A 27,375-nucleotide genomic window follows, 5' to 3' on the forward strand; every position below is an offset into this window, starting at 1 on the left:
GGGGAGGGCTTTTCAATTAAACAGAACAAGATGAGAGAAGGATGGTGTTATAGACCTTTGCCAACCTGGTGCCCCCCAAATGTTTTGTATTATATCTCTCATCAGCTCCAACTGATGGCACTGAGGAAGTGGATAGACTTTTCCCTCTCTTCTATTAATACAAGTACTCAGGGTCATCCAGTGATTGGTAGCTGATTCAGGCAGACAAATAAGAGGATGCTTCTTCATGTGACACACAATTCATTGATGGAATTTGCTGCCACAAGATGTGGCGGTCACCACTAATAGATTCCTGTCCATGAATTTCTCTAATCTTGTTTTAAAGCCATCTAAACTAAGGGCCATAACCCTCCTGCAAAAACCTCTAAATTTGTTCTAGAAGTTCCCCCAACCCTCCGGAGTGGATTCACAGGGTGTGCAGAGGGCACGTGGGGAGAGGAGAGGGCAGGGGAGTTCCATTGCACAGTTAAAAGTCCTTTCACCAGCAGAACTCTAGCTGGATACCGTCCGTCTCACCTGATCTTATATGGCTGCTCAGTCCGCTGACTGGGTGATGCTGTTGATGGGCAACTTCAAGGCTCCTCTTGCTCGTCCTTCTTTATCTTTAAACCAGGCTTGGACTGGATGACCCTCAAACTGAGGACACCTTCAAATGGAAGGCTGTCCCCTGACAGCCATTCAAAACAATAAGACTGTCCTCTGTAAAGTACAGCACATGGCCACTGTAGATGGATAACCACCCAAGAAGTAGCAATTTGCTTGTGTCCATGCAAATGCTGCTTGAAGATGTGGTTCTCCAACCTTATTTCATGCACTCCGCTGTTGTTTTTCTTGGGTGTATAGGTGCTAGATTGTCATAAAATACCTGGTTGGTAGATGGAGTCAGGAATTCGTTTTTCAATCCCTGTGATAAGTAATTAGGTAGAATGGGATGAGTAACTGGTGTGTGTGTGTGTGTGAGTGAGTGAGTGAGTGAGTGAGTGAAGAGAGAGAGAGAGACTGTTTAAGCCCCTCTGGCTCAAAATCCTGAATTTAGCCACCAAAATACTTTATCCCACACTTGAAATTGTGGAGATGTCTGTGCTATCAGCTCCAACATAAGAAAGTAAGAAAAATCCTGCAGGCCTATCTGTTCCCTGAACCAGGTGCACTTGGGAAGTCCAAAAGCCAGAAAACTTTGAGCAAAAATATTTCATTGTGGCCTAATTTAATTAATTATTTTATTAAATTTATATCCCACTCTTCCGGCCAAAGGAGCTTAGAGGTTTGTGAGCGTGCATGTCTGTACATATGCATTGCTGTTTGTAACAGAGATACGTGATGTACACAGGGAAGTGTGGATGGTATTTGAAATAACTAGTACCATCAGGCCTTGTGATGACCAAGGGAAGCGTTTTGGAGCATGAACTTTTCCTGTATCAGGGAGGGGTTCGTGTGAACTTAAAACAGGGATGGGGACCAGTAGTGTAGTGGCCAATTCAGACGTGCAGGGTCCCTTCATGATAGCCATGCCATGTCCCCTCACAGCCATGCTCCCACGCAGCCATACGCCCTTCTAAGATTATACAATAAAATGAGCTTTCAGTCTCTTACTTTGTATGCTGTACTTTCCCTAAATCATACCACTGGGTTGAGAATAAGATCCTTGTTAGCAAACAAACTGGAGGCCATGTAGCAGAGAGAGGGAGAGAGCCCCCCTTCAGCCCAAGTTCTGCTATATCCTTCCTTCACAAGCCTCCTCCCACAACAACAGACATCCCTAGCAGTCAATCAGCAAGAAAGGGGAGTGCATTAGCTACTGAGAAGATTCTTCTCAGTGGCTGACTCACCTCCTTTCACTCTGACTGGCTGTAATCAGCAAGAAAGGATGCTGGAGACATAGGAACCATGCTGGGATCCTGCTCCCAAAAAGTAAAGGATCTAAGACACACACACCCTTGGGACCCAGGATGCCTACAACCCTACTGTGCACCCTCAGGCTTGATGGCCAAATACAGCCCTCCAGTTCTTTTTATCAGGCCCTCAGAACTTTCCAAAGGCCACACCTCTTCCCGAGCTATGTCCATCACTAGGTCTGCTTTGCACCCTCCATGAGTGTTTTTACCTGGTTGGAACTCTAATAATGCTCCTTGCTTGCGGATGGAGGACAGAGAGGCATGTGTGAATGTGAAGAAACTACCCTACTGTGCAAAGATAAAATTCAAATTTGTTGCTCTGCCCACTTTTGCATCCAACCATGTCCACTTTTCCTATGGCCTCATCTATCAACGGCATGTGGCATGTGGTTCCTGGAAGTTTGCCTAGGAGGGAATTGTGGTCGTTGAGCTTTAAAAGGTTCCCCTTTCCTGACTTAAATTGTCATTAAAACCTAGTTTGTGGGTTGTTCACTGGAATGCATAATTTAGACTGCAATCCAATGCCCATTTACCTGGAAGTATGCCCCACTGAACACTGTAGAACATACTTCTGAGTAAATATGTATAGGATTGGGCTGCTAGTTTTGCTGTGTTTAATGGCCACCCCCCCCCCCCGGTTCTGACCGACAGTGAAGACTGGTGACTTTCCCCCCATAAATTTAGGGTTAAAAAAAAGGTAAATACTTTGCCCATGCCCCAGCTAACTTCTGCCCGTAGTGCATTAAATGACTCAGTGTTTAAACATCTTAAGATATAAAGAAGCAAACTTTCTGAATGTCTACAAACAGGCTGAACAATCCACCTTTTTGGAGCAGGTGGCGGGAGATTCTTTAATGTGGTCGGTTTGAAGGGATTCTTCTCACAGTGTCAGGAGACAACCACAGTATAATTGAAACTCAGGGCATGCCTGCCTGAGGTTTTGTTGTGACTCAGATGTGCAGCTGATTCAGTCCATTCAGGAAAGCTGATGGAGCATCATGGTTAAGAGTAGGAGCTATTAAAGTCAATTCTGCCACAAACTGACTGCTTATCCTTAGGCAAGGCGCTTGCTTTCATTTTTAGGTTTGCCACATTCTGTAATATGAGGATAATAAATACCATGGCCACATTGTCAAAAAAGAGGGTCTGTATCACCCCAAAAGGGGAGACAAGCTTTCATAAAATTGGCTTATGCTAATTTATATGCATAGATGCAAATTTCAAAATAATTACTGTGATTTTGAAGAGAAATACAGTATGTCTCCCAACAGTGGGAAAGGATGTGACCAAGTGACTTATGTGTACCTGCTCAGTCTGCCAATTAGGTGCTACTGACTGTTGATGGGCAACTTCAGTTCTTTGGATTGAATCCAACAATGCACAAGTGGAACAACTTTCATTTGTGATATGGACTTCCCCTCCCTCTCACCTCCTCCACCGCCAAATCTGCTCCAGAGGGTGAGGGGAGTCCAAGAGCAGATTGTGGGAAACAGGGGTGCCCGGGCAGGGTGGGGCAGGGTGAGGATAGGAAGCTGAAGTTCTGTTGCAAGAGCAGAAGTGTTTGTGTGTGTATGTGTGTGTGTGTGTGTAGAATTGACTATTTTCTTTCTTTTCTTTGTTTGGAAGTGCTCATATGCCTTTAATACCTGTGTGGCAAGCAGAAATTCAGCAGGCAAAGACCCTTTCCTCCATTGCTTCATTTCTAAGTTAAAAGGAAAAAAGAAAAAGAAAAGCAAAATTTGTTGAATTTTTTTCCTTCCTGCCAGGAGAGAGGGAAAAATGTATCACCCTATAAAGTACTGAAGCTGTAGGGTTTTGGGAGGGGGAGAAATTTGATTCTGTTCACATTTAAAACAAAATTGATCAAAGTTGCACTGTCCAAAACAACATGAGAACCAAAACACAGCTATCCTTTGAAATGTACGCTTATCCAAATTTTGTGATTATTATTATTTATTACATTTGTATATCGCCCCATAGCCGAAGCTCTCTGGGTGGTTTACATCAATTAAAACATTAAAAACAAATAAACAAATATACAAATTTAAAACCACATTTTAGAAAAACAATTTAAAAATGCTAAAATGCCTGGGAGAAGAGGAAAGTTTTGACCTGGCGCCAAAAAGACAATAGTGTTGGTGCTAGGCACACCTCATCAGGGAGATCATTCCATAATTGGGGGGCCACCACTGAGAAGGGCCTCTCCCTTGTTGCTATACTCCGAGCTTCCCTCAGAGTAGGCACCCGGAGGAGGGCCTTTGATGTTGAGCGTAGTGTACGGGTGGGTTTGTGTCAGGAGAGGCATTCCATCAGCAGGGGCGTCACTACTGGGATGCGGAGGGTGCGGACCCCCTGACGGGGGTGACACCCAGGGCCGCCCCACCCCACGCCGTTGCCCCCCGCCAACTCCTCCTTGGCGGCAGGCGGGCGAGACCAAAAGCAGGCGCCCGCTCACTGGTGGTGAAGCTGGAACAGGACTCCCACCGCCAGCCTGGAGCGCGTGGTGAGTGTGCACAAGACCAGCCACCCCCATCCACGCACCTGGGAGGGCGCGCGCTGGAGGTCCACAGCCCCCCGCACTCCCGCTAGTGACACCGCTGTCCATCAGGTATTGTGGTCCCAAGCCGTGTCTCCAACCAAACAATGTTTACAAAAATATATATATTGAGGAAAATGTGTGTAAAAATGAATATATTAGTAAAAATAGCATACAAAATGTATTCTGTTGGGAGAAACTGCTTGCAAAAATGTGTTTATTAGAAGAAATTTGCACTAAAATGCTGAAGAATTTTCACGAGGCTTAGAAAAAATCACAAATTGCTGCAGACATGAAGAATTAAATTTAGGACTGGAAAAATGAGAAAAGGAGAACAGAAAATGACATCCTTCCACTGCTAGTAAAGTTACTCATCTTCCCCCCCCCCTTTTCTTTCCTGGCAAAGATCCTCTGCCAGCAAGAGTCACGTAACAAACAGAAATTCAAAAGGCATCCCAGCATGGAGATGTGACAATGAGGGAGCTGAATTTGTAGCTCTTAAATGCATAGAAGCCTGGAAGGCCAGTATACATGTGGATGAGCAGCTATATAAATCTCGCATGTGTGGACTGGACAGGGAGATGTTGCTCTGTATTAAATTCAATTGTGGCACTAACATTCAAAGTATTGTGACTCTGAATCCGCTGACAGCGGCAAAACTCGTTGTTTCTAATGATACAGAATTTCACTCTCCTCTGACATTATTGACGCCTATACTTTCTTCGTTCCTGGCCACGTGTTTAAAAGCAAGAGAAGTAATCGCTGCTATAGCGGGGCGGTCAACTCATTCCTGTCGTGAACGCGCTCGGCTGACTTCAAAGCAGAGCGAGGGAGGGCATTGAAAGCGAAAACTACGTCTCCCGTGATGCCTTTTGCACCCGGTAGTAACTGGCAGTGGCGGAGGAAGAGCCACGTGTTTCCCTTTCTCCAGCCCATCGTCCTCACTCTTCTAGATCTTGGGGGCTCACTTAACGTGAGCAACAGCTAGCAAAACAGTTTTTGCACTTTCTGCACTGCTATGCTGCCTTTCCCTTTTAGGCACTTTGCCAAGGTAAGGGGTGTGCGTTTTGGGGGGGGGGTGAGCGCGGCAGGAGGAAGCTGGAGAAGGAGATCGGATTCCCTTGAGTAACAGGAGTTGGGGGTAGAGATATGCAAAAGGAGGTCCGCTGGGAGCGGGTGGTCTTTAGTTACACAGGCAGCTTCGGAGGTCAGCGGCCTTTGATATTTTGAGCGCCTGGGCCAGCGCGTATGGTTTGGTTTGCAAAGTAGAACTGATCTGACCGAAACCTCCATCCTACCCCATTCCTGCCACCCCGGGGGGCAAGGAGGCCTGTGCAGATGGTGGCTGTTTTCCCCGAACAGTTCAGTTTGGTGTACCTCTTCTCCCCCACCGGGGGGAGGAAAGTAAGTTTTTGCTCCTCCAGTGAGTGAAGATCTGTCCCTATCGATTGTGCTTTTCTTTTTCTTTTCTTTCCCGATGGGAATATTAAGTCGTGCAAGTTTAGAAAGCCAAGCTTCTTGGATAAGGAGCTCATTCCTGCCTGAGGGTTATAAGCAAGGGATCTGATAGCGCAGATCTGTGCCATTCTGCTGCTCAATTATTATTTAATTCTGGCTTAATGGCTCTTGGATGCGGCAGCGAGCGAGGCGAATCTTGACGTTCAAGATTGCTTGAAGAGGTTTCCGCTGATAATAGCGGCTCGGTCACGCTTTGCTGACTTTTATAGGCTAATTTTTGTAGCATCCCTTTCTCGCTGTCCTATCTGACATTGCAGCTTCGAGGAAAGAAAAGGGAAATGATAGGAGGCCTTCAGAGTGAGAAAGTGGAGTGGAACAGGCAGAAATGTGTAACTTTTGCGGCTGCTTTATCACCCTACCAAAGTCTGTTTGGCAGAACTTTCTATCTGTGGCACCAGCTCTGTTGTTTTATCTCTCCTGTTTGATCTCTTGGACCTGGTCAATAAAATGATTTGCCCCCTGAAAGTAGCTTTCTGATTTGTAGGCGTAATATCTGCATTGGGTAACATGATTGCAACTTGAAAAGAAAAGAGCTTCTACAGCCAGTGCACTGTAAAGATTTTGTAACGCATGTATTCTGTTGCCAGAAATGTATGTGTGTGCTTTACAAGAAAAAAACAACAATTCTGCAATAATGTCTTCTCTTAATGGTGTTGCAACTATTTCATTCAGAGGCCAAACTTTGATGTATTCCTGAGTTCTACCTCCTTGCTGATGCAACCTAGATGAGCCGGTTACATCATCTGCAGAGGAGATGATGCATTTAAGGCTCTTTTAAAAAAGTACAGCCTATTCATTTTTTTAAAAAGATAAAAGTTGCCTCCCTTCAAATGCTATTGGTTGGTATTTGTGTACTGGCTTGCTTTAACATATGCTCAGGAGTAGGAAAGCGAACTTTGAGTGTGTGTATGTGTACACAAACTTCCCCTTGGCCTTGCCAACTCAGCATTCAGCAGCAGAAGTTGTCTCTGCTATTCTGCCAAATGAAGCTTGCTTGCCCATAACAAAGCCGGCTGTGTTTCAGCAGCCCTTGAAACCAGCTGCCTCCCCTTTTTCTTTTGAGTTCTCACCCTGCTACTTCTTCGGAGACTGAAATGGCAAGAAAAATATATATGTTCCTTTTTCCAACCTCTATTTGTTACACAAATCCTTACAGCAAATGCTATTCTATAAATTCATTGGGGCAACTTAGAAAGAAGCTGATTAAGTTTAGCTATTTTTACTTCCTTCTAGTCTTTTTTAAAAATATATATTATATTGCTTAGGTTATTCCCCTCCCCTCCCCTCCCCTCCCCAAACTGCAGAAACTCTCACTGTGCTCAACAGCTGCCTTAGATTACAGAAGGCTGTAATATAAATTCCTCAACACGCATCTGGTTTGCATGATAATAGCCTCATTCTGATATGGACATAACTGCTAAGGAAGAAGTAAAGCCCCAGTTAGCAAACCCAGGAGGTAGATGCTGCAGAGACTTTGGGTTGAAAACCCTGCTCAGCTTACTTGGTCATTTTAGGATGATCTTCATAGCCCTATTCAGGCATTATCCTCTTTATCAACCTTCCTCAACCTGGCGCCCTCCAGACGTTTGGGACTCCAATTCCCATCAGCCTGAGCCAATGTGGCAGGAATAAAGCAGAGGTGGGAAACTTGTGGCTCCTCCAGATATTGTTGGACTGCAGGTCCCAACATCCCTAAACACTGGCCATATTGGCCAGAGCTGATGGGAGTTGGAGTCCCAGCAACATCTGGAGGACCACACATTGAGGATAGGTGACACAGATAAAAATGCCTAAATAGGGAATATTGTTGTATGAGCTTTTGGTAGTCAAGAGACCATCAAGTGCCTCAAGACTTCTGGCTGTTTTTGTGGACATTTGTTAATTTTTTTAAAAAAATGGTAGAGAAGCAGGTGGTCCTTGCTTCAGTGCCAGTCATCTCTCAGTGCCCAGCTTTTGATGTCACTTATTCAAGAATCTAAGAGTGTTGTGTAGCACTGGGATGGGGAGCCTGTGTTGCACGGGCTGCATGCACCCTCTTTCAAATTTCTTGCAGCTTGCAGATATGGAGTGGCATAGGCACACACGCACACACACACGTGAGAGAGAGGGATGGGGTGGTCCATGCATAAAGATGAAAGATGGCATGGCAAAGAGAGAGAGAAACCTGCCCTATACAATTCTACAATGTGGCAAACTCCACCCACCCACTGGCTATAGCCCTGATTTATTTTTCCTGTGAGTCAACAGCCTTGCAAAATTAAAAGTTTCCCACCCTTTTGTCTTGCTGGCTGCATGAATACACTGTAAGGATCTCCTAGAAATCCAACAGGTTTGGCGTGTTCTTTGTTCCAGTAAAGTAGATGCCTGGATTGCAACTTGCGCAGGAGAACTTCCTAGTGGACTGATTTTGCCCCATCTTCATTATAATGTGTGGAAAGAGCATCATTTGGATTTTTTTCTGGCTAAGGCACCAAAATATCTTAGGCTGGTCCTGTTAATATAACCCTTCTTTTTTCTTCCACCTTGCCAGCCCCTGCGGAAATGCTGCCAGGCTGCAGGCAGTTGGCGGGCCCAGCACAGCAAAGCAGCTGCCAAGGAGACGCCAGGCTGGACCGGGCAAGAGAGCTTGGCCGAGAGTGACCCTGAGATGTGGGAGCTGGTGCAGCAAGAGAAGGATCGACAGTGCCGAGGACTGGAGCTCATTGCCTCGGAGGTGGGTGACTGGAGAGTGGCACCTCTTTCCTTAGCCCTGGAGCACAGCATAAAAGGGTGTGTGTGTGTTATTTCTTGGACACCCCCAATGGCCAGTGTTGTCTCCTTCCTGGACCCCTAAGAGATCTCCGAGGGTGCAAACTCAAGAGTGGCTGAGACAATTGAGTTACTGTTTCAGCACGTATAACCCTTAAGAACATAGCAAGTGTCCTGCTGGATCTTCCTGAAGTCTGTCGTCCTGTTCTGCAGTGGCCACCTAGATGCTTCTGAGAAGCAGAGCATGAAGGCAGTGCCCTCCCCCAATCTGCTGGTGCTGTTGTCCACCACTTCAGCAACTGATAGACTGCCTTTGAACATGGAGGTTCCATTTAGATATCCAGGCTAATAGCTATTGGTGGGCCTGAATTAGTCTTATCCCCTTGTAAAGCCTAAGTGAGTGGCCATTGTCACATCTTGTGGTGGTGGACTACAGTGGCTAAGAATGGGAGCTGAAAAATCTCTGGTTCAAATCTCAGTGTAGCTGCAAACTCAGGAGGCGGCCTTAGGTGAACCACTATTTTCTTGGCCTCATTCCCCCACTTGTAATATGGGGATACTGCTGGCCTACCTTACAAGATCATTGTAAGGATTACTGACAGGATGTACTGTATATGAAACACTTGAAAAATTTTGCATGTTGAAGTTTGACAAACGAGAAAAGTGGCAAACCACAAAAGTGTAAAAACACATGATGTGATCTGGAACAGGGATGGGGAAGCTGTGGCCCTTCAGATATTGTTGAACTCCAGCTCTCATAAGCCCCAGATAGCAGGGACAATGAACAGGAAAGAAGGGAGTTGTAGTCCAACAACATCTGGAGGGCCACAGGTGACCCGTCCCTGATCTAGAAGGAAGTTTATCCAGTATCGAGTCCTCTTCAGGTGTTGAAAAGAACACTTCAGAGCCCAAACTGGGTAGAGGGCAGAGGCATACCAGCCCCACCCCAACGTCCCTGTCTGCACCTGCTCCACCCCTAGCCTTTGTGTGTTTAGCAGGAAGGTCTGAAGGGAGCTTCTAAGTGTGTTTGTTTACATAAAAGTCTCCTCACAATTGTAGTTAGAGTGTTGGACCCGAACTTGGAAGACCAAAGTTCGAATCCTCACTAAGCCAGGATGCTCACTGGTTGACCTTGGGCCAGTCACTGTCTCTTAGCCTAACCTACCTCACTGGATTTTTGTGAGGATAAAATGGAGAGGGAGGAAAACCTTGTACATCAGTTTGAGCTCCTTGGAGGAAAAGCTGGGATATAAATGTAATAAATAAATTAACATAAGATTCTCGAATGCAGGGAGGCTTCAAAGCTTATTGAGTTGAATGCACTTAAAAATCTTCTTTAAACATAAACATATATGGACCTTTGGCATGATCTGGCAGTCTTATATTCTTAAGAGGGGTGGCATGTGTAGTGGAAATTTGGGGTGAGACCAGCCTCTTACACACCTTTTGCCCTCACGTCTTTAGGGTGAAAGTCTGAATACAGCTATGGTCTTTTTCAGGGGATGTGATTGAACATTCTCTCTTAGTAAGTTAACAGAAGGGGAGACTTCCTCAAACCTCGGAAGTCATTTGAAGTATGTACATTTGAGAACTAAATAATGCATGAAAACTATCTGCTGTGTTTTTAAACTGGGTTGTGGCTTTAATCCTTCCCTTAGATTTTAATTGGTGTTTTCTGATGTTATTTTTATTGTGTTTAATTAAGTTTTTATGTCAGCTGCTTTTAAGTGCATTGGCTTTGAAGCGGTATAAAAATTTGAGAAATAAATAATGAACACTGGAGAGGCACCATTTAAAGGCAAAATATTTAAAGTTGGGGGGAAATATTTCAAATTCTTACGTTTAAAGAATGGTTTTTTTTAAAACAGTGCTGGAAAAGCTTTCGACATTCTTTAGTGTCAAATAAAAATGAAAAGTCATGGATGTTTCTAACGTGGCTTTTATAATCCTGGTTGCATAGGCACCAGGGTTATTTTAAATACAAAAATGAGGAAAAGTAGTTAATCTGGGTTAATGAATTGCAGAATACATAGGGTTGGATCCAGACTGGGACGTGCTTAAAGTTAGACCCATAGATATCAGTGGCCCTTAAGTCCTATTGATTTCACTGGGTCTACTCCAAGCATGACTAAATCTGGAGCCATACCATCCCCGAGGAATGATGATCTTGTGTTCAGTGCTGGCCCAATACACTTTGCTGTCTGAGGCAAAGGGCAAGAGGCTTCCCATCCCCTTTCCACATACAGAAGTTCAAAACCAGCGATGGGACAGCGTCCTCCACCACACCTGAAGGCATCAGGCTAGCTCAGGGAGCAAAGGGCTGGCAGTGTAGTACACACATAGTTCTGTCCTCCTAACACTGTCCCCCTGCCACACCCTAGTATCAGCCACCTGTGGCAGCTGCCTCTTCTCTCTGCCTAATGGGAGGGCCGGCCCCAATACCTTTCAAATAGCTAGAATGATAAACTGTGTGGGCTTTCTAGTCCCCCCCCCCAATTTAATAAATGCTGATGAATAAGGAGGAATTCTAATATGACATGGAACTGGAATAGTTCTACAATGTGATTATCTGTTCCAAGTTTTTCTTTTGGGATCTGGATCATGGGGAGGGGGGTGTCCGATTCTCCCTCGCATGTCTTTTTCCCCCCTGTGATAATTTCCCTCAGCTGCTACCTGCCCCCAGATTTGCCATTGCAGCAAATTGCACCTCACCATGGTCCAGTCTGGATCCTCCCTGCCCCCTTGCAGCTACTCTTTCTCTCTTTAAAAATACAAGCCTGAGGTAGACTATTGTGTGGCAAAACATATTGCCTCATCTCATCGGGTCTTAGTTGCAAGGTGAAAAAGTTTACTCCTTTTTTATTCATCTAGTCTGGTGAGAGAAGCATACGGTGTTGAGCTTGTGGCATAAAAGGGATGCAGGTGTCTAGCTCTCTATCTGCTGTTTGTGTTTGATTCCATTCTCAAGCCCCCCCTCCAATGTTTTGGACCTGTCTCTTTCTTCTCAACCCAGAATTTCTGCAGCCGAGCTGCACTGGAGGCTCTCGGATCCTGCCTTAACAACAAGTATTCAGAGGGTTACCCTGGCAAGAGGTAATGCCATCTATTAATGGGACAATCTGGGTAAAAGAAATCAGTAATGGGTGGGATGGAGGGGGCTGAAAATGGATAAGCAAAGACTGGCCAGTTGTGATGGGACACTATCTTGCAAGCTTTAGCATTGGATAAATGATACCAAGTTGTTAAAAACCTGTCAAGTAGATATCAGTGAGGCTGGAGTTGTGGAAATGAGAGGAACGCCAAGGGATGTTAGGCCTGGCTCTGTTACTTTTTCCCCCCCTGGATTGTGGATAAAATGAATAAAGTGGGGCCTGCTGAGTATGAACCACATTTAAGGGAACACCAAAGGGCAAGAATGCAGGAAGTGCAGTCTGGGTGGTGTTCAGCACTAATCCTGCTTAGAGTAGGCCCATTTAAATTAATGGACATGAAGTAACTTAATTTGGTGGGTCTACTCTGAGTAGAACTTAGTTGTATACAGTCGTCTTGAGAGCCAGTGAGGCTAAGTGGTTAGAGTGTTGGTTTAGGTAGGACCTGGGAGACTAAGGTTCAACCCCCCCACACTCAGCTATGAAGCTCACTGGGTGACCTTGGGCCAGTGACAGTCTCTTGGCCTAACCTACCTCACAGGGTTATTGTGAAGATAAATGGAAAGGGGGCAGAACCATGTATGCCACCTTGAGCGCTTTGGAGGAAAGGAGGGATACAAATGTAATAATGAAGAATTGATTGAAAGAGAGCTCTAAGAGGAGGACCAGGTGACTGTGAGGGACAGGAAAGAAGTACCATTAAGGGAGATGGGTGACGAGCAAGATAGTGGTGCCCTTTAGGCAAGGGATGAGGAACCGGTGGCCTTCCAGATGTTACAGGACACCCGTCAGCCCCAGCCAGCATGGCAGTGAGCCTTTAAATGATGAACCCATGGGAAAGCATCTCACACTTTGTGCCTGAGGGCACAGGGAAAGGGAGATGGAAGGGGGCAATAGGTGGAATAAGCCAAAGGAAGGTGGAAAATTAGCCAAAAGAGTATATGCCTGGACAGGGGAGAAGGTGAGCAAAGTCCATTTTTGGCTTTATTGGGGATGAACAGAAGTCATCCATTCTCCTCCTCATGAAACTGCCATAGATAATTTGGGACTTGTGAGAATGCTTCCACCACTGAATTCTCCCAATGTACCTGGTGTTTGTGTTTCCTCATGGAACGGCCCTACTTTGGAAGAGGCCTCGGTGAAAGAGGCTTGGGTAGGATCTGTCTTAGGCCTGGCGTCATGGTCCTGAGGGGTTGCTTTATTGATGGTGTATGAGCCATTGGACACTGGCCACAGAAACATACTATATTAGGATTCAATGTTAAGATTGAGAGAGGCAGGCTAAGGGGAATTTTGCCGCCTGGGAAAAGAATATGGTAATGAAGAGGCGGGTGCAGGAAAATTCAATTATGGAGCGCTTATGTGGAGACAAGGATTGGCAAGGAGGCTTTGTTAGGGGATGGTTGTCTTGGCAACTTCCTTTATACATTGCAGTGGCATGGAGACGATAGATGGGTTTTCTTTTTCAATGTTTTCTCTGGCTCATAGATTATGGCAGCACTAGGGCAACAGATGGGTTTTGGTTCTGTTTTTTTAAAATGCTGATTTCCTATTTACATCCTGATGCAGGTATTATGGTGGTGCGGAAGTGGTTGACCGCATTGAGCTGCTGTGTGAGCGCCGTGCCTTGGAGGCTTTTGACCTGGATCCTGAGGGCTGGGGAGTGAACGTCCAGCCTTACTCTGGATCCCCTGCCAACTTTGCTGCCTACACGGCCTTGCTGCAACCCCACGAGCGGCTCATGGGCCTGGACTTGCCTGATGGGGGCCAGTGAGTATTACTTGGGGAGGAGTGGAACTTGTGAGAGGGGGAAGTCAAGGGAACATTTAATGTTTAATGAAGTACCTGAGGGAACAGAATGGCAGAGGAGGGATGTCATGGTTGGGGTACCTGAGGTGAAAGGAGGGGAGGGAGAGTATAAGAGGGTAGGTTGGTAAGTGATGCAGCTAACAAAGGCATAAGTGAGGAAGATGGAACTGGGATAGAGAGGAAGATGAGGTAGAATGGCAGTGCTGATAAGGGGTAATTCAGGACTTGTATGTGGGATTTGGGGGTTGTTTTTCCTTCAAACTAGGGATAATATTATCCACAGGATGATGGTCCCATGGCAGAATGAAATTCGCCGACCCTCAATCAGTCAGCAACTGGTTTTTCAGCCTTGAGTCTATAGAAGTTTCTAGTACCCTTTTCTTGTCTGTGGAAATCTTGAGCAGAGATGGCTCTTCTTTTCCAGGGACATAGTGTGCCTTGTATACTTACCTGAATTTACCCTGCAACACAGAAAATCCCCTCAGATGTGGCTGAGGAAGGATACCTAGCTAATCTGTGGGTTCATTTGGATGGGGTTCTTGGTCCCATGGTCTGTGATTGGGGCTTAAATTCTGATGATATGTCTTCCCTCCTCCTGGCAGCCTGACGCATGGGTATATGTCCGACGTCAAGCGTATCTCAGCAACGTCCATCTTCTTTGAATCCATGCCCTACAAACTGAATGTGAGTTAAAAGAAATGGGCTCTGTCTTTCCTTATTCCAAGGTCCTACCAAAAGCAGCTTAAATGACACATGAACATTAATTCTCATGTTCCAATAAAGCCAAACCATTCAAACGCAGCAGTTTGAAAACATTTCACTGACAAGCACAGCACTCATAAAAACAGTTTCAACAGTTTGGAAGAAACAGTTTTGCAACCAGCAGTGGCATGGGTGGTTCAGTTATCAAAAGTTTAGCCCAACCTCTCAGCAAAAAAACAGCCTTAGGAGGGATTTCCACAAATGTGGGGGCTACCACCTAGAAGGCCCTGCCTACAGTGCTTGCCAGTCTAATGGACTTAGTGACAAGTGCTCTGAGGTTGATTTTTTCTTTTTGCCTGCTTGTTTAAGAAATGTATGCTGTTATGTGTGTGAAGTGTTAGCTGTGTTGTGTGCTTTGCGTTTGTGGTAGGAAGCTAGAAGGGCAATTTGATTATCACTTATGAAATTGTGTGCAGTAAGTTAGGGGATGGGGGTGTTAGGAAAGCTATGCAGTTTTCCTTGCTGATCACTCTGAGATCTCAAAGGTGGCAAGGGTTTAGCAGTCTTCCCCCAACTGGTTTCCTCGCCTTCACCAGACAGTGTCTGGTGAGAGTTTGCAAAGGGCCCTACCTGCAATTCTAATTCTTCTACACACCCTCTGTTGCCTTTACCCTGTAGTCAACTAGTTTGACTGGAGAGAGAGACCCTTGTATGGCTTTCTTTTTTCTTTATATCAAAGGAGGAAGTTAATGATCTCCCCAACCTTCCACAAGCCAAGTCTGACAGGTGGACAGAGTTGCCCACCTGTCAGTCACCTGATGTCATGATGACATCAGGTGACCCATTAATGCCCACATGGTTTGAAATCAAACCATGCAGGCGAAGGCCCGACTTGCAAGAAGTGTTATTCATGGAGCTTTCAAGACTCTTGTATCATTTGATTGTCAGACTGATTTCGCAAGCTCTGTGGATCTGCTAAAAGTGGGAACTTGTGAATCCAGGTACACAGCTTTGCTGGTGCCTCTGATCAGCTGGTTGACGGCTCCTGCAAACCCTTTTTCAATTCAGCTGATGTACTATCTACCCTATGATGTCAGGTGGGGAGAGGGTGAAATGGGGAGGCCCGTAGACTGGAGATTCCCTACCACTGCCCCATGGCCTCCTCCCCCAGCCAAGTTTTTTAGCAAGCAAGGGCCAAGCCCTTTGGGCTGCATAGGTATGCTTGGAAGTGTGTGGGTGATGCCTGCAGAAATCTTAGAAGCCAGAATTTCCAGGAGGAGGGAGTGTGGGCTGCCTATGTAGCTTCTTGTCCCTCCCTGTTACTGTCAAAATTAGTTTTTATTATTACTGTTTGTGTTAAATTATGCAAAAAAAAAAGAGAGGAGAAATTGGGCAGATGTGCTTGATTTGCATAACTTATTTGGATTTGCAACGTTTGGATTTTGTGGGCACCTGTTATTTCATACTGGCAGGATGGCTCTGTGCCATTCCTTCAGCCTCCTGTATCTTTAACATATCAGTTCTTGAGCGCACTTTGCCCACTGATTATCCCTGGCACAAGATTACGGGTGAAGGAGATAATTTCACAGTTGGATCACATCCACTCTTCCTGAGTGGCTCTTGAGTGTAGTTGTTTGTTTTTTCTATTGAGAGTCTTTTCCTCTTCTCTACTCCCAAAGAAATGCCAGCTCTCTGCTCCCCTTCCCAAACCACTTGGCTTGTCAGCGCTGCTACGCAAAGGTGCCTGAGGTGGAGAAAAACATGCTAGCGATGCTGCCTTGTTCTGGAAAGGAGAGAGGAGATTGCAGAAACATGTAATGCTACGCTTCCAAGAATGGAAGCCGATAGAGCTGGTTGCAAGGAGGTGGGGTTTGGAGGTAGCAGAAAAGGAAAGGATCCATTATCTATTTATTTAAAAATAAAATGCTTGATATAATTATCTCTAAGCAGTTTGCATAAAAACAATAGAGATACAACAACTAAAATGTCCTAAAGGCAAGATTAAAAACAAAGCTATATATCACACATAAAACAGAGCAGCATACAAAACTAAACATTTAAGAGTCTAAATCCAGGAAAGCTTGGGTAGACATATATTTTTTAAGAGGCATTTAAAGGTTATGACTCTCTCCGCCTTACAAATGACTCTGAGGGAGGGCATTTCAGAGGGTGGGTGTCATCACCAAAAAGGCCCGCTTCCATATTGTCACCAAATAACAATCTGCTGGTTGTGGAATGACCAGCAGGGACTCCTTAGAGGATCTTAAAGTTCAGCTTGGTCTGTACTGTGGAAGGTGATTTGCTAATTATCCTTGACTTTTAACTGAAAGAATCCAAATCAGGCTCTCTGCAATCCTTTTTAGGATTGAAAACCTATGGGTTACATAGCCTGGATGTTCCTGCGGTTGTCTCCCTCTCAGAAAGGCAGGGCACCAAAACTGCCTGTAGCCTCAGCCAACTATGAGTAGCTAAACAAGTCACTGTGCAAGGGGGTAGGTGAGTAGTAATATTGCTGGCGTTCATATGTGGGCTGGATTTGATGTGAAGGCAGGGGAGCCAGTTGGTAACTGCTCCTCTGGGAAATGCATCCTCCCTGTGTGTGTGCGCAAGTGTGCATGTGTTTGTGGTTCAAGGAAGCAGTATTGGCTTAATTCTTATGCATTGACCTATTGCTCCTCCCACCCCTTGCCCCCAGCCAACAACAGGATTGATTGATTATGATCAGCTAGAAGTAACTGCCCGACTCTTCCGCCCACGTCTCATCATTGCTGGAACCAGTGCCTATGCCCGCCTTATTGACTACGCCCGCATCAAGAAGGTAGCCCCTGGGTGCAGTGGGAGGCCAGACAACAGTTAAGTTGCATACATTTAAAACAGGCATGGCAGTAATGCTCTATCCCCCCCCCCACATAGTAAAATCCAATGGAAACTTGGGTGTCAAGACCAAAATGGAGCCTGTTTTGCTTTTAATATTGGCAGAATATTTTTGGGTGTCTGGGTAGGTAGACCTTCAGTTGCTCCAGGGTGCTGCACAAAATGACTGTGCCTCTCTCTTGTGAGACATGTGGTGGAGATTAATAGGCAAGTGTGGGCCTGGGACTGACCTGCCCTTCTCCGTCAGGTGTGTGAAGAAGTGAAGGCCTACATGCTGGCTGACATGGCCCACATCAGTGGCCTGGTGGCAGCCAAAGTCATCCCATCTCCTTTTGATTATGCTGACCTGGTGACCAGCACGACTCACAAAACTCTTCGTGGAGCAAGGTGAGCATGCCAGGGAGGGAGGGAGGGAGAGAGAGGGACAGTGTGTGTGTACAGGTGGGTGAGAAGCATCACTTATCCAGGGGTTGGGAATCTGATGCCCTTCAGATGTTGGACTCCAGCTTGCATCAGCTCCAGCCACCATGGCCAATGAGCAGGGATGATGGGAGGTTTTAGTTCAACATCTGGAGGGCCACAGCTTCCCTATCCTTCCTCTGTGTGTACACAAGGAAGGGCCATGGCTCAGTGATGGAGCACATGCTTTGCTTGCCAAAGGTTCCCCACCCCAGGAGAAAAGGATTACAGGTGGGGTGTTAGGAAGTCTTGTTGGGGGTCAATATTTAATTTTAGAGATGCATTGTTCTTGCTTTTGGGGTTATGGCTTTGTATTTTTATTGTTAGATCTTATTATGGAGTATGGGGATTGCCTATTTTATTGTATATTAACATGTTTTCATTAGTCTATGAGTATTTACATTGTGTTGTTTTGTAACTTTTAGAGTAATTATGTTTTTTTATATTGTAAGTCTCTTTGAGCTTGGTTTAGTTAGGGAAAGGTGGCATACAAATAGAGGAGGAGGAGGATGTTATTACTTCCCTCTCATGTTCCATCTCTTTGGGAGATGTGAAGACCCTCTGTGTTGACAATGATACTTGAGCCACTGGGGAAATGTGAATGTGATCCGATTGTGAATTTTTTGTCCTCCACCAGTGTGGCGTAGTGGTTAGAGTGTTGGACTACGACCTGGGAGACCAGGGTTCGAATCCCCACACAGCCATAAAGCTCACTGGGTGACCTTGGGCCAGGCACTGCCTCTCAGCCTCAGAGGGAGACAATAGTAAAACCACCTCTGAATACACTTACCATGAAAACCCTATTCATAGGGTTACCATAAGTCGGGATTGACTTGAAGGCAGTCCATTTCCATTTTCACCTGTAATAACGTGCCAGGAAAAATTAGAGGGCAAAGTGCTCTAAAAGTGAGAGGTCAAAGATACTGGGGCTTGGACTTGTCCTAACATGATCAACTTTTGGCAAGAGTCGTTAAGGATTATAAATGAAATTCTTGGTACCAATATAATATTATCATCACACAAAATGCTTTATTTATTTTTTATTGGAATAACTGAAAGACATAGTAAATGAAGAAGATGTGGAACTTGCAACAGCTGTACTCACTGCAGCCAGACTAGTCATAGCGAGAAGCTGGAAATCAGATAAACCAGCTGATATCTTGCAGTGGTATAAAAATGTGTGGGATACAGCATTATTGACCAGAACTTACATATAATAAAAGAGATATTGGAGGATATGCATCAAATTTATTGAAAAATGAAGCCTGTTTGTTTATTGGAATGTAAAATTCCAAGAGAGTGTTTATATGTTTTCACGTGTAAATAATTTGACATTCTGCTTAAAATATAGTAGTAAGTAGCAGCACCTAATTAATGTATGTGCTCCTTAAAACATAATTGAGTTTTTGTATTTAGAGACATATTATGAAATAATATTTATATTTCATGTTTAGATAGAAACAAGAAATATTTTATTTATTTTGTAATTTTATTTTTGTGCAATTTTTTTAAAAATGTTGCGTTATGAAGGGTTGATGTGGCACCAATTTGCTGGCAGGCAGTCTTAAAAATGTGCACCAAGAAAAAATGGACATGGCAATTTGTATAAATTATGCAAATTAGGCCAACGTGCATAATCATCTTGCAATATTTTGCCATTTTCAGTGTTGTGAGTTATGGGAGAGGCAATTACTGTCCCCAGCTATTGGGAAACCTATTCAGCCTCCTCTCTGGATTCTGAAGCTTCAGTGGGCATTGCCCAGATCCTTTCAAGTACATAATCACCCTCACAAGGGCTAGAAACTTGCTTTAAAAAAAACAAACACAAATTGAAAACAGAGATTGGCAAAGAGCTATATTTGGCGCCGTTCTCTTGAATTTTCTTTGCTTTCTTAGAATTCTACAGAACACACAGCACTGCTGGTGGGGCTTTGTGTAGGCGCAGATGCTTTGTTGAGCCAAGACCGAATGCAGCACATTTTGCCTGGCACTTTTGGAACCCATATCTGAGGGGCCCTGGCCATAGGTGTGTTAGCTGACAGGGTCTTAATGTTCTCACTTCCACACCCTTGTCACATGCAGGTCTGGTTTGATTTTCTACCGCAAAGGTGTCCGTTCGGTAGACAAGAAGACTGGCAAGGAGATTCCCTACAATCTGGAAGAGAAAATCAACTTTGCTGTCTTCCCCTCTCTGCAGGGAGGGCCCCATAACCATGCCATTGCGGCTGTTGCTGTAGCATTGAAACAGGTGGGAAAGGGAGATAAAGCCTCTTGTACCCTTTTCTGTGGGAAGAGATGGAGTGAATTTTTGACATGTACTTTTGTATAACTGCTTCTGTCCCCTTGGTGACCTGAAACAAGCCACAGCTCCCTCTTGGTAGGTTCTTGGCATCCTAGCAGCCCATGCAAAAAAAGCTGCTGATTGGCTAGTCAAGGGTATTCCTTGGCACAACAGTTTTGTGCCCTGGAGTGAGCTCTGTCTCCTTTTGAAACCTGCCTTGCCTTCATGCTTTAGGCCTGTGTTGTGCTCACTGCCTGCTCTGAATTCCTGCCTCTTGTCTTGCCTGTTTGCCTTGGTAGCCTGGACCCAGCCCTGTGCTTTATCTTCTGCCCTAGACCAAAATCCTGTCTGCCGTGGTCCTGATTCTTCAAATCCAGCTCATGCCCCTGCTAGCCTGTGCTTGCCTACACTTCCTGCTTTGAATTTATTAACACATTTTATATATTGCTTTTCTGATGTATGAGCCAATCCATGAAGTTCTCTTGTGTTAGAGAGGAGTTATTTTTGTTTGCATCATAAGAGCAGTAGGTCCCTTTGCCCCCCTTGCCCCCGCTGGAGTTGAGGCACAAGCGCCACATTTTTGGGGTAGGCACCCCCTGTCCTGCCACTCTTTCCCAAGTTGCTTCTGGACTCTATGTCCTCTGTGGCATGGTGGCTCTCTAATTCTTCTGGGAGAGACTAGACTCTTCCATTTTCTGGAAGACTTCGCTTTTTATTTATTTTTGTTTCAGATATTTGTATACTGCCCTTCATATCCAAGGGTGGCACGTTCTCTTAGCATTTACAATAAAATACAATTAGATAAATGAAATGCTACAAAAATGCAATTAAGACAGATGTACTTGACAAATTCACCACAACTTCAGAACCAATGAGGAAAGTGGAATGGGTAAACTTAGTGTTTTAAAATATAGCTTTCTTTCCTCTCAGATATTTAGGGGGGAACTTTTTCATTTAAAATGCTTGAGAGAATATAATGTCTTTGTCTGGTCCCTCAAAGACAACCATGAACTTCCTTGCAGAGGGGACTCCACAGCTGGAGTGCCATTGATGGGGAAAAAACCCCTCTCTTGTTGCCAAGAGCACAGCTATATCTTTTGCTGCTCTAATAATTGAATTTAGTTACCTGCTTTTTTTTTGTTTTTTGGCCAGTCAGGTGCCACTGTTAGGGACATCCTAGAGCAGGGCTGTGGAATCTCTGGCTCAGGAGCCAAATGTGGCCCTCCCAGCCTTTCTATCTGGCCCCTGGGTCATTCCCAGGCCATATCCCCTCCCCAGACCACACCCCTCACTCAGCCCTGCTCTCCACCCTCCTTGATCCCTTTTTCCCGTCTGGAATCTGTCCTTGAACTGTGATCGCATCTCTTGCATGTCTGGATGGAGAAAGGTGTGTGTATGTAAAGCCTCCAACTTCTTCGCATGGCTGGAATGTAGCTTACTGTACAAAGGGAGGAGTCACACCTGTGGCTCCACCCACTTTTGCCCATGGCTCCGCTCACTACTGGCATGTAGCCCCTCAAAGGTTATCCATAATGTTATTTGTTATTTAATTTTGAGAATTGCATTATTTTATTGATGTATGTATTGCTATATTCGTGTTTTTGTAAGCCGCCTTGAGAGCTTTTTGGCCATAAGGCGGGGTATAAACTTAATAAATAATAATAAGACAATGAGGCTCTTGGGCTGAAAAAGGTTTTCCACTCCTGCCCTGCGGTAAGGGCTTAGCCAGCTTGGGGTGGGATGGAATGGAGGGGCATTGTCCCTACTTCCCCATGGTGTGATGAAATATTGTAGGTTATGCTGCTTAAAGGAGAGATGCTGATTTTGGCCCACTTTGCACCTTCTTTCCCCCCGATGTAGGCCAGTTCACCCATGTTCCGGGAGTATTGCCAGCAGGTACTGAAGAATGCCAAGGCCATGGCAGAGACATTACTGCAGCGAGGATACACTCTGGTGTCAGGTATAGTGAGAATAATCTGTTGCTTCTGAGCTGAAGCACACAATCTGAAGAATCACATGGAGGAGTTTTTACTGGGCTGTACCATTTCAGACTGCAGGTGGGCAATGGCATGTTTTAGAATTCTCTTGCATGAAAAGCTCCCAGCACGTACAGACATTGGTATGTAGAGCAGATGAATTCTAGGCTAGCCATCTCTGTGACTTTCTAATTTTATGGTATGTGCAGGGAATTTTTAGTATGGGATAGGATTCAGACATGTGCTTCTCCATCTGTAGTCTGAAATGGCACAGCCCAGCCAAAGCTGTGCCATTTGCCTCTTCTGATGGTGCGTTTTAACTCTGTGTTTTGGATTTACTTTTGGGTCAGTGGGAAGGTAGATGTTAGGCCAGTGGGCTGCGCGTATGGAGATGTAAAGGTCTGCAGCTGTTGGCAGAAGTATGGTATTGGAGTTGAGTGGAATAAAAAGGGCTGTAGAAAAGCTTTTAATACACTAAGATTAGTGGATGGAGTGCTAACTCAAATCCTTCCTCAACCAAGGATCATAAGGTGGTTCCAAGCACAACAGCTCAATTTTAGGGATATGATAATAATGTAGGACCCTTGTTCATGAAACTGAATAGCAGCAATTTTAGAATCAAACTCTAAAGCAGGGATGGCTTGCCTGCAGCCCTCCAGGTGTTGCTGGACTCCCACTCCCATCAGCCCAGTGGGCACAGCCAATGGAATCCAACAACTGTAGGGCTGCAGGTTAGCCACCCCTGCTCAAAAATGCAACATGTAGGATAACCTATGGCACTGGTTCCCAACCTTTATGAGTACGGGACCCCCTTTATAAGCTGGAAAAAAATCGTGACCCCCTCCCCCCAGGGAGGCAGGCTGGCTGCCAGGAAGGAAGGGGGAAAGCAGCCTTTCTTTGCAGCCTTGCTTCTTTTTGCTTCACAAGAAGCCCTCTCCTCTCATTCTAAGCAAGGGCGTTGCCAGTAGCAAGCAGTGCAAGGAGATGGGAATCAGTGATAGTAATCCCCTCTTCTTCCTGGTAGCTCCACCCTCAGCCTCCTTTGGCATCCGCCATGTATTTTATAGGCAGATGCCTGCCCTCAGTGCGCCTGAAAGAAGCTCTGGCGCTTCAGCAAAAGGCCTCCCCTCTCGTTTGGAGCAAGAGGGAGGTGTCATCTGCAGCGCCAGTGGGAAGCAGACAGTGTAGAGGGAGTGAAGACTTTTTTAAAAATATTAATAAATAATTCATTTCTTTACTTGTGGCCCCCTCTGGATTACATCGCGGCCCCTCTGGGGGTCCCGGCCCCCAGGTTGGGAACCACTGACCTATGGAATTTATTGTCATAGGTTTTTGGGGGGGAATCGGTCGCTAGGATGAGTGGATTAGATAAATTAATGGAGAACTGATCTGTCAATATATGTCAGCGATGATAAAGGGGTGTTGTCAGCAAGCAACTGAAAGACCTTCAGTTTAACCCAGCAAGGGAGTTCTATAATATAATCATAATTGTTACAACCTGGACTTATAATTTGAGTATAAAGGATGGATGTAAGTTGGGAAGGTTATAAAGAGTAAACTCTCTCTCTCTCTCTCTCTCTCTCTCTCTCTCTCTCTCTCTCTCTCTCTCTCTCTCTCTCTCTCTCTCTCTGGTTAGGTGGCACTGATAACCATCTGGTGCTTGTGGACCTGCGACCCAAAGGCATTGATGGGGCCCGGGCTGAGCGGGTGCTAGAGCTAGTGTCCATAACTGCTAACAAAAATACGTGTCCTGGGGACAAGAGTGCATTGACACCTGGTGGCTTGCGGCTTGGTAAGAACAGTGAGTTAAATAAAAAAGTGAGGTGTGTGGGGTTGTTTCTGATGTTCAGAGCTGCATATGATTACACTGAAATAATCCAGATTCCAGATCATGAAAGCCTAAATCCTGCTTTCAGACTGTTGATTTTTAAATAATATCTATTGTTTTGTTCAGAACTGCTGGGGGGGGGGAGGGAGAAGGAAGGATATGGAAATTTGGGAACAGGTGCACTTTGCACATTATATGAATACATATTGTAAGCACTGAAATTAGTACAGGGCCCAGAGTTCAGCATGCTGAGAATCTTATTCATGTTCTAAAAAGTATGTTTCCAGCCCTTACACTTACAAAATAGGCTTCAAAATCTTAGAAGCTAGAGTGAGGAAAGAAAGCTTCAGTACCTTGTGTAGATCTTTGCCCCTAATTAGCAGGATAAATTAAGGAAAGTAAGTAAATAGATACAAAATCAGCTTAGTTTGCAGATTCTTGCTTTTCTTGGGCCATTTTTTAAATATATTCATTAACTCACGTTTAGTGCAGATTATATATTAATGGGGAAGGAGGGCTGAACTGGAATGGAACATTACCATCCATGACTATTCTGTTCTCAACAATCCCTCCCTCCTCATCCTCCCCAAACTTTTCCTTCCTTTTTCTGGCATCTGTCTAAAAATGAGCTTGGCAAGACATCCTATATGCAGATTCACCTGAAGAATGATTATTTCTTTCACTCACACAAACACACAGAACTGGGATGCGAACTATTCCCGAAAAGGATAGTTGGTAGGTATTGTTTGTATAGGCAATCCTTCAATGTGATTAAGACAGAGAGGAAGGAGAACTGAGGTCTGTCTTTGAACTCCTTTGCAGGTAGAAGTTTGGGGGGGCTCTCTTGTTTGTGATCTATAGCATTGTCCAGGCTGTCCATTCATTCTTGGGATAATAAGAGCAACTCTCTTACCCAGTTTTCTTCTGTTCCTTCCCAGGGGCACCAGCACTTACCTCCCGACAATTCCGGGAAGCTGATTTCCAGAAGGTGGTGGAGTTCTTTGATGAAGGAATCCAGATTGGACTGGACGTCAAAAAGAAAACCTGTAAGTTGTTGATGGTGTTATGGAAAAACTAGCATGCTGAATTGGTGGATGCTTGCACATTGCAATTGCAGTGCACGATGACTATGTTCTGTTGCAGTCACCAGCTAGAGATTATAGTAGCTAGAAATTTGAACTTCTTTAGTGGGACAACCAGGTGATCTTTTTTGATACGCTCATTATAAGTAGTTGCTGTGTTCTGATGATGGAATTCCTTGATTCAACTGGGACATGAGAGACCATAAAGCATCCTCTGCAGGCCAAGTTTACATGCAGATATGCACACAACAGTTTTATCAGTCCTGCTCTGTGTCTTTTAACATGCAGAAACTGAGCAGGTCAAGATTTTTCCACCATGTGTCTCCATGCAACCAAAAGTTGGTTAAAGTGGCAAAACTGGGGTCCCCTGATTACTCAAGCGTGGCCCCAGTTTGGGGAGTGAGCGAGTAAAGAGCGAACATACAGACTTGGAAAAGACACGAGCAGAGTGTAGTGCTGGGAAGCCAGTCATCCTGTCCTAAATATGGAAGAAAAGGGGGGGGGCAGAGATTGGAAAACCATACCTAATTCTGAAGTGCATTCTTAAGTAAGTGAAACTTCTCCCTTTGTGCCTCAGTCTCCTTGTGTGTTTGCAATCCCAGTGTTACTTCTCTTCCTGCTCTTCTTCTTTCCCCACAGCCAAGCTTCAAGATTTCAAATCCTTCTTGCTGGCTGACCCAGAGACAAAGCAGCGCCTGTCAAACCTTAAGAAGCGTGTTGAGACCTTCGCCCGTGCCTTCCCCATGCCTGGCTTTGATGAACGTTGATGTTATGCCCAACCAGAGACTGGCTCCTTACACCCAGATGGGTGGGGCTTGCAAGTCGCCCGATGCTTGGGATCCCTGTTGTCCTGCCTCCAAGAGCCAGCCAGCTGGGGCCCTTTTCCTTGGTCACTTTCTTCCTTCTCCCAGTGCCCATTTTATACTGACTCAAAACAACAGACCTCCTTTTTGTTTTATAGCAGGACTAGTCTCTGATCGACAATACTCGTGTAGTATTTTGCCTGCCCACTATGCAAGATGGGTTGTAAGAATTAAACAGCTTCATCGTTCTCTCTCTCTCTCTCTCTCTCTCCCTTGACTGAACGAAGGCACAGAACATTTTTGAAAGTATCTTCTGGTGTAGCATCCTTTGCTACCCATGCCTGGGGGTGTTCATGTATACATGTGTACATGCACAAATATCTTGTCTGCCCATATGTGCATAGCCAGCATTATTAACATGCACAATTGTGAATAGGATTCCTGTGAGCTTCTAAATACAATGTAGCCAAAATTATGCTTTGTAAGAATCTAAGAAGAGTCCTGCTGGATCATACCAAAGGCCAACATCTTGTTTACCTCCAGTTGGCAACTAGATGCCTCTGGGAGGCCCATAAGTAGGACATGAGAGCAACCACCCTCTCCTACTGTTCTTCAGCATCTGCTATTCAGAGGCATATGCTGCCTCTTACCCTGGAGGTAGGCTTAGATGGCTTTAGAAGGGGATTGGACAAATTCAGGGAGGATCAGGCTACTAGTGGCTACTAGTTATGATGGCTATATGTTACCTCCAGATTCAGAGGCTGTATGACCTTTAACCATGTTCACAGAACGCTTACTTTGGTTAAATAATAGATTTAGGAACATAGGAGCATAGGAAGCTGCTTTATAATGAGTCAGAACATTGGTCCATCTAGGTTAGTATTGTTTACACTGACTGGCAGTGGCTCTCCAGGATTTCAGGCAGGGAATCTTTTTCTTAGCCCTACCTGGAGATGCCGGGGGTTGAACCTAGACCTTCTACATGCATGCAAGAGCTGAGCTATGGACTTTCCCCTTGATTTAACTCCTCTGAATAGCTTGGACAAAGAGAAAACAGGGCTTTTTTTTCCTTTGACAAAATGGTGAAGGCAATATGTCCTGCTTGTTCCCTGAAATTCTGCCTTGGGGAAGTGATTCTATGAATGCTTCTCACAGGTGCCAGAGCTGCAACTTTTGTGTTCAGTGCAGTTCCTGCAAGTTTTCCAGTATGTGGTGATAAGTGTCCTTGCCATATGCAAGGTAAAGCTGCTTTCACAGAATCAATATCGCACAAAGTATCAATTCACTGAGAGTTTATTGTGTGAAAAGCGGATTTGTGGACAGGCCCTGCTCTTTTAAATAGGAGCACATCTACCACCCACTCTCTCTGAGTGAATGTAGGTAACTTTACTACTTGGTAAGCTGGTCTTCTGCATTGTCCTGTCAAAGGTGAAAGCAACTTTACCACCACCCGTTTTCCTGAATTTCTGATCAGATGAAGAAGTGTGGTTAAGATATTTTCCCCATGTGCCCCAGATGATCATCTTATCGAGGGGCTTTATACAGACTGTGACAAGATTGTACATGGTAAACGGTAATCTGCATGCCCCCCGCCTTTTCCTGTTCACTACAGATGGGGAAGCAATTGAAAAAAAAACCTGTAAAGGAGAACTGTAGGATATTCTCTATGGTGTCTCTGAGCAACTTGGAACAAGAATGGAAAACCTATGGTTATG

At 45.0% G+C, this 27,375-nt stretch overlaps 1 protein-coding gene across 2 annotated transcripts; it reads left to right on the plus strand.

Annotated features, from left to right (window-relative positions):
• Window positions 1–5,304: 5,304 nt before the first annotated feature.
• On the plus strand, window positions 5,305–25,908 carry SHMT2 (serine hydroxymethyltransferase 2). Of its 2 annotated transcripts, none has more exons than XM_061614626.1 (12): window positions 5,305–5,482; window positions 8,480–8,662; window positions 11,711–11,790; window positions 13,416–13,616; window positions 14,258–14,339; window positions 17,053–17,175; window positions 17,479–17,618; window positions 19,773–19,938; window positions 21,832–21,931; window positions 23,584–23,739; window positions 24,714–24,821; window positions 25,497–25,908. In XM_061614626.1, exons 1-12 carry the CDS (start codon window positions 5,450–5,452, stop codon window positions 25,622–25,624), a joined length of 1,500 nt encoding a protein of 499 aa, XP_061470610.1. In that variant the 5' UTR covers window positions 5,305–5,449; the 3' UTR covers window positions 25,625–25,908. The 2 variants fall into 2 exon arrangements, with proteins under 2 accessions (XP_061470610.1, XP_061470608.1); XM_061614624.1 differs by lacking the exon at window positions 5,305–5,482 and adding an exon at window positions 5,736–5,835.
• Window positions 25,909–27,375: the final 1,467 nt, after the last annotated feature.

The sequence above is a fragment of the Rhineura floridana genome, chromosome 3 (assembly GCF_030035675.1).
Source record: "Rhineura floridana isolate rRhiFlo1 chromosome 3, rRhiFlo1.hap2, whole genome shotgun sequence".
NCBI lineage: Eukaryota > Metazoa > Chordata > Lepidosauria > Squamata > Rhineuridae > Rhineura > Rhineura floridana.

Bases quoted from the DNA above. Each gene is read 5' to 3' on its own strand.
- SHMT2 (XM_061614624.1), top strand. From the start codon at position 5,770: ATGGTGGCTGTTTTCCCCGAACAGTTCAGTTTGGTGTACCTCTTCTCC. The intron at 5,836-8,479 runs GTAAGTTTTTGC...CCACCTTGCCAG, and splicing joins CCCCCACCGGGGGGAGGAAA to CCCCTGCGGAAATGCTGCCA. The intron at 13,617-14,257 runs GTGAGTATTACT...TCCTCCTGGCAG, and splicing joins GACTTGCCTGATGGGGGCCA to CCTGACGCATGGGTATATGT.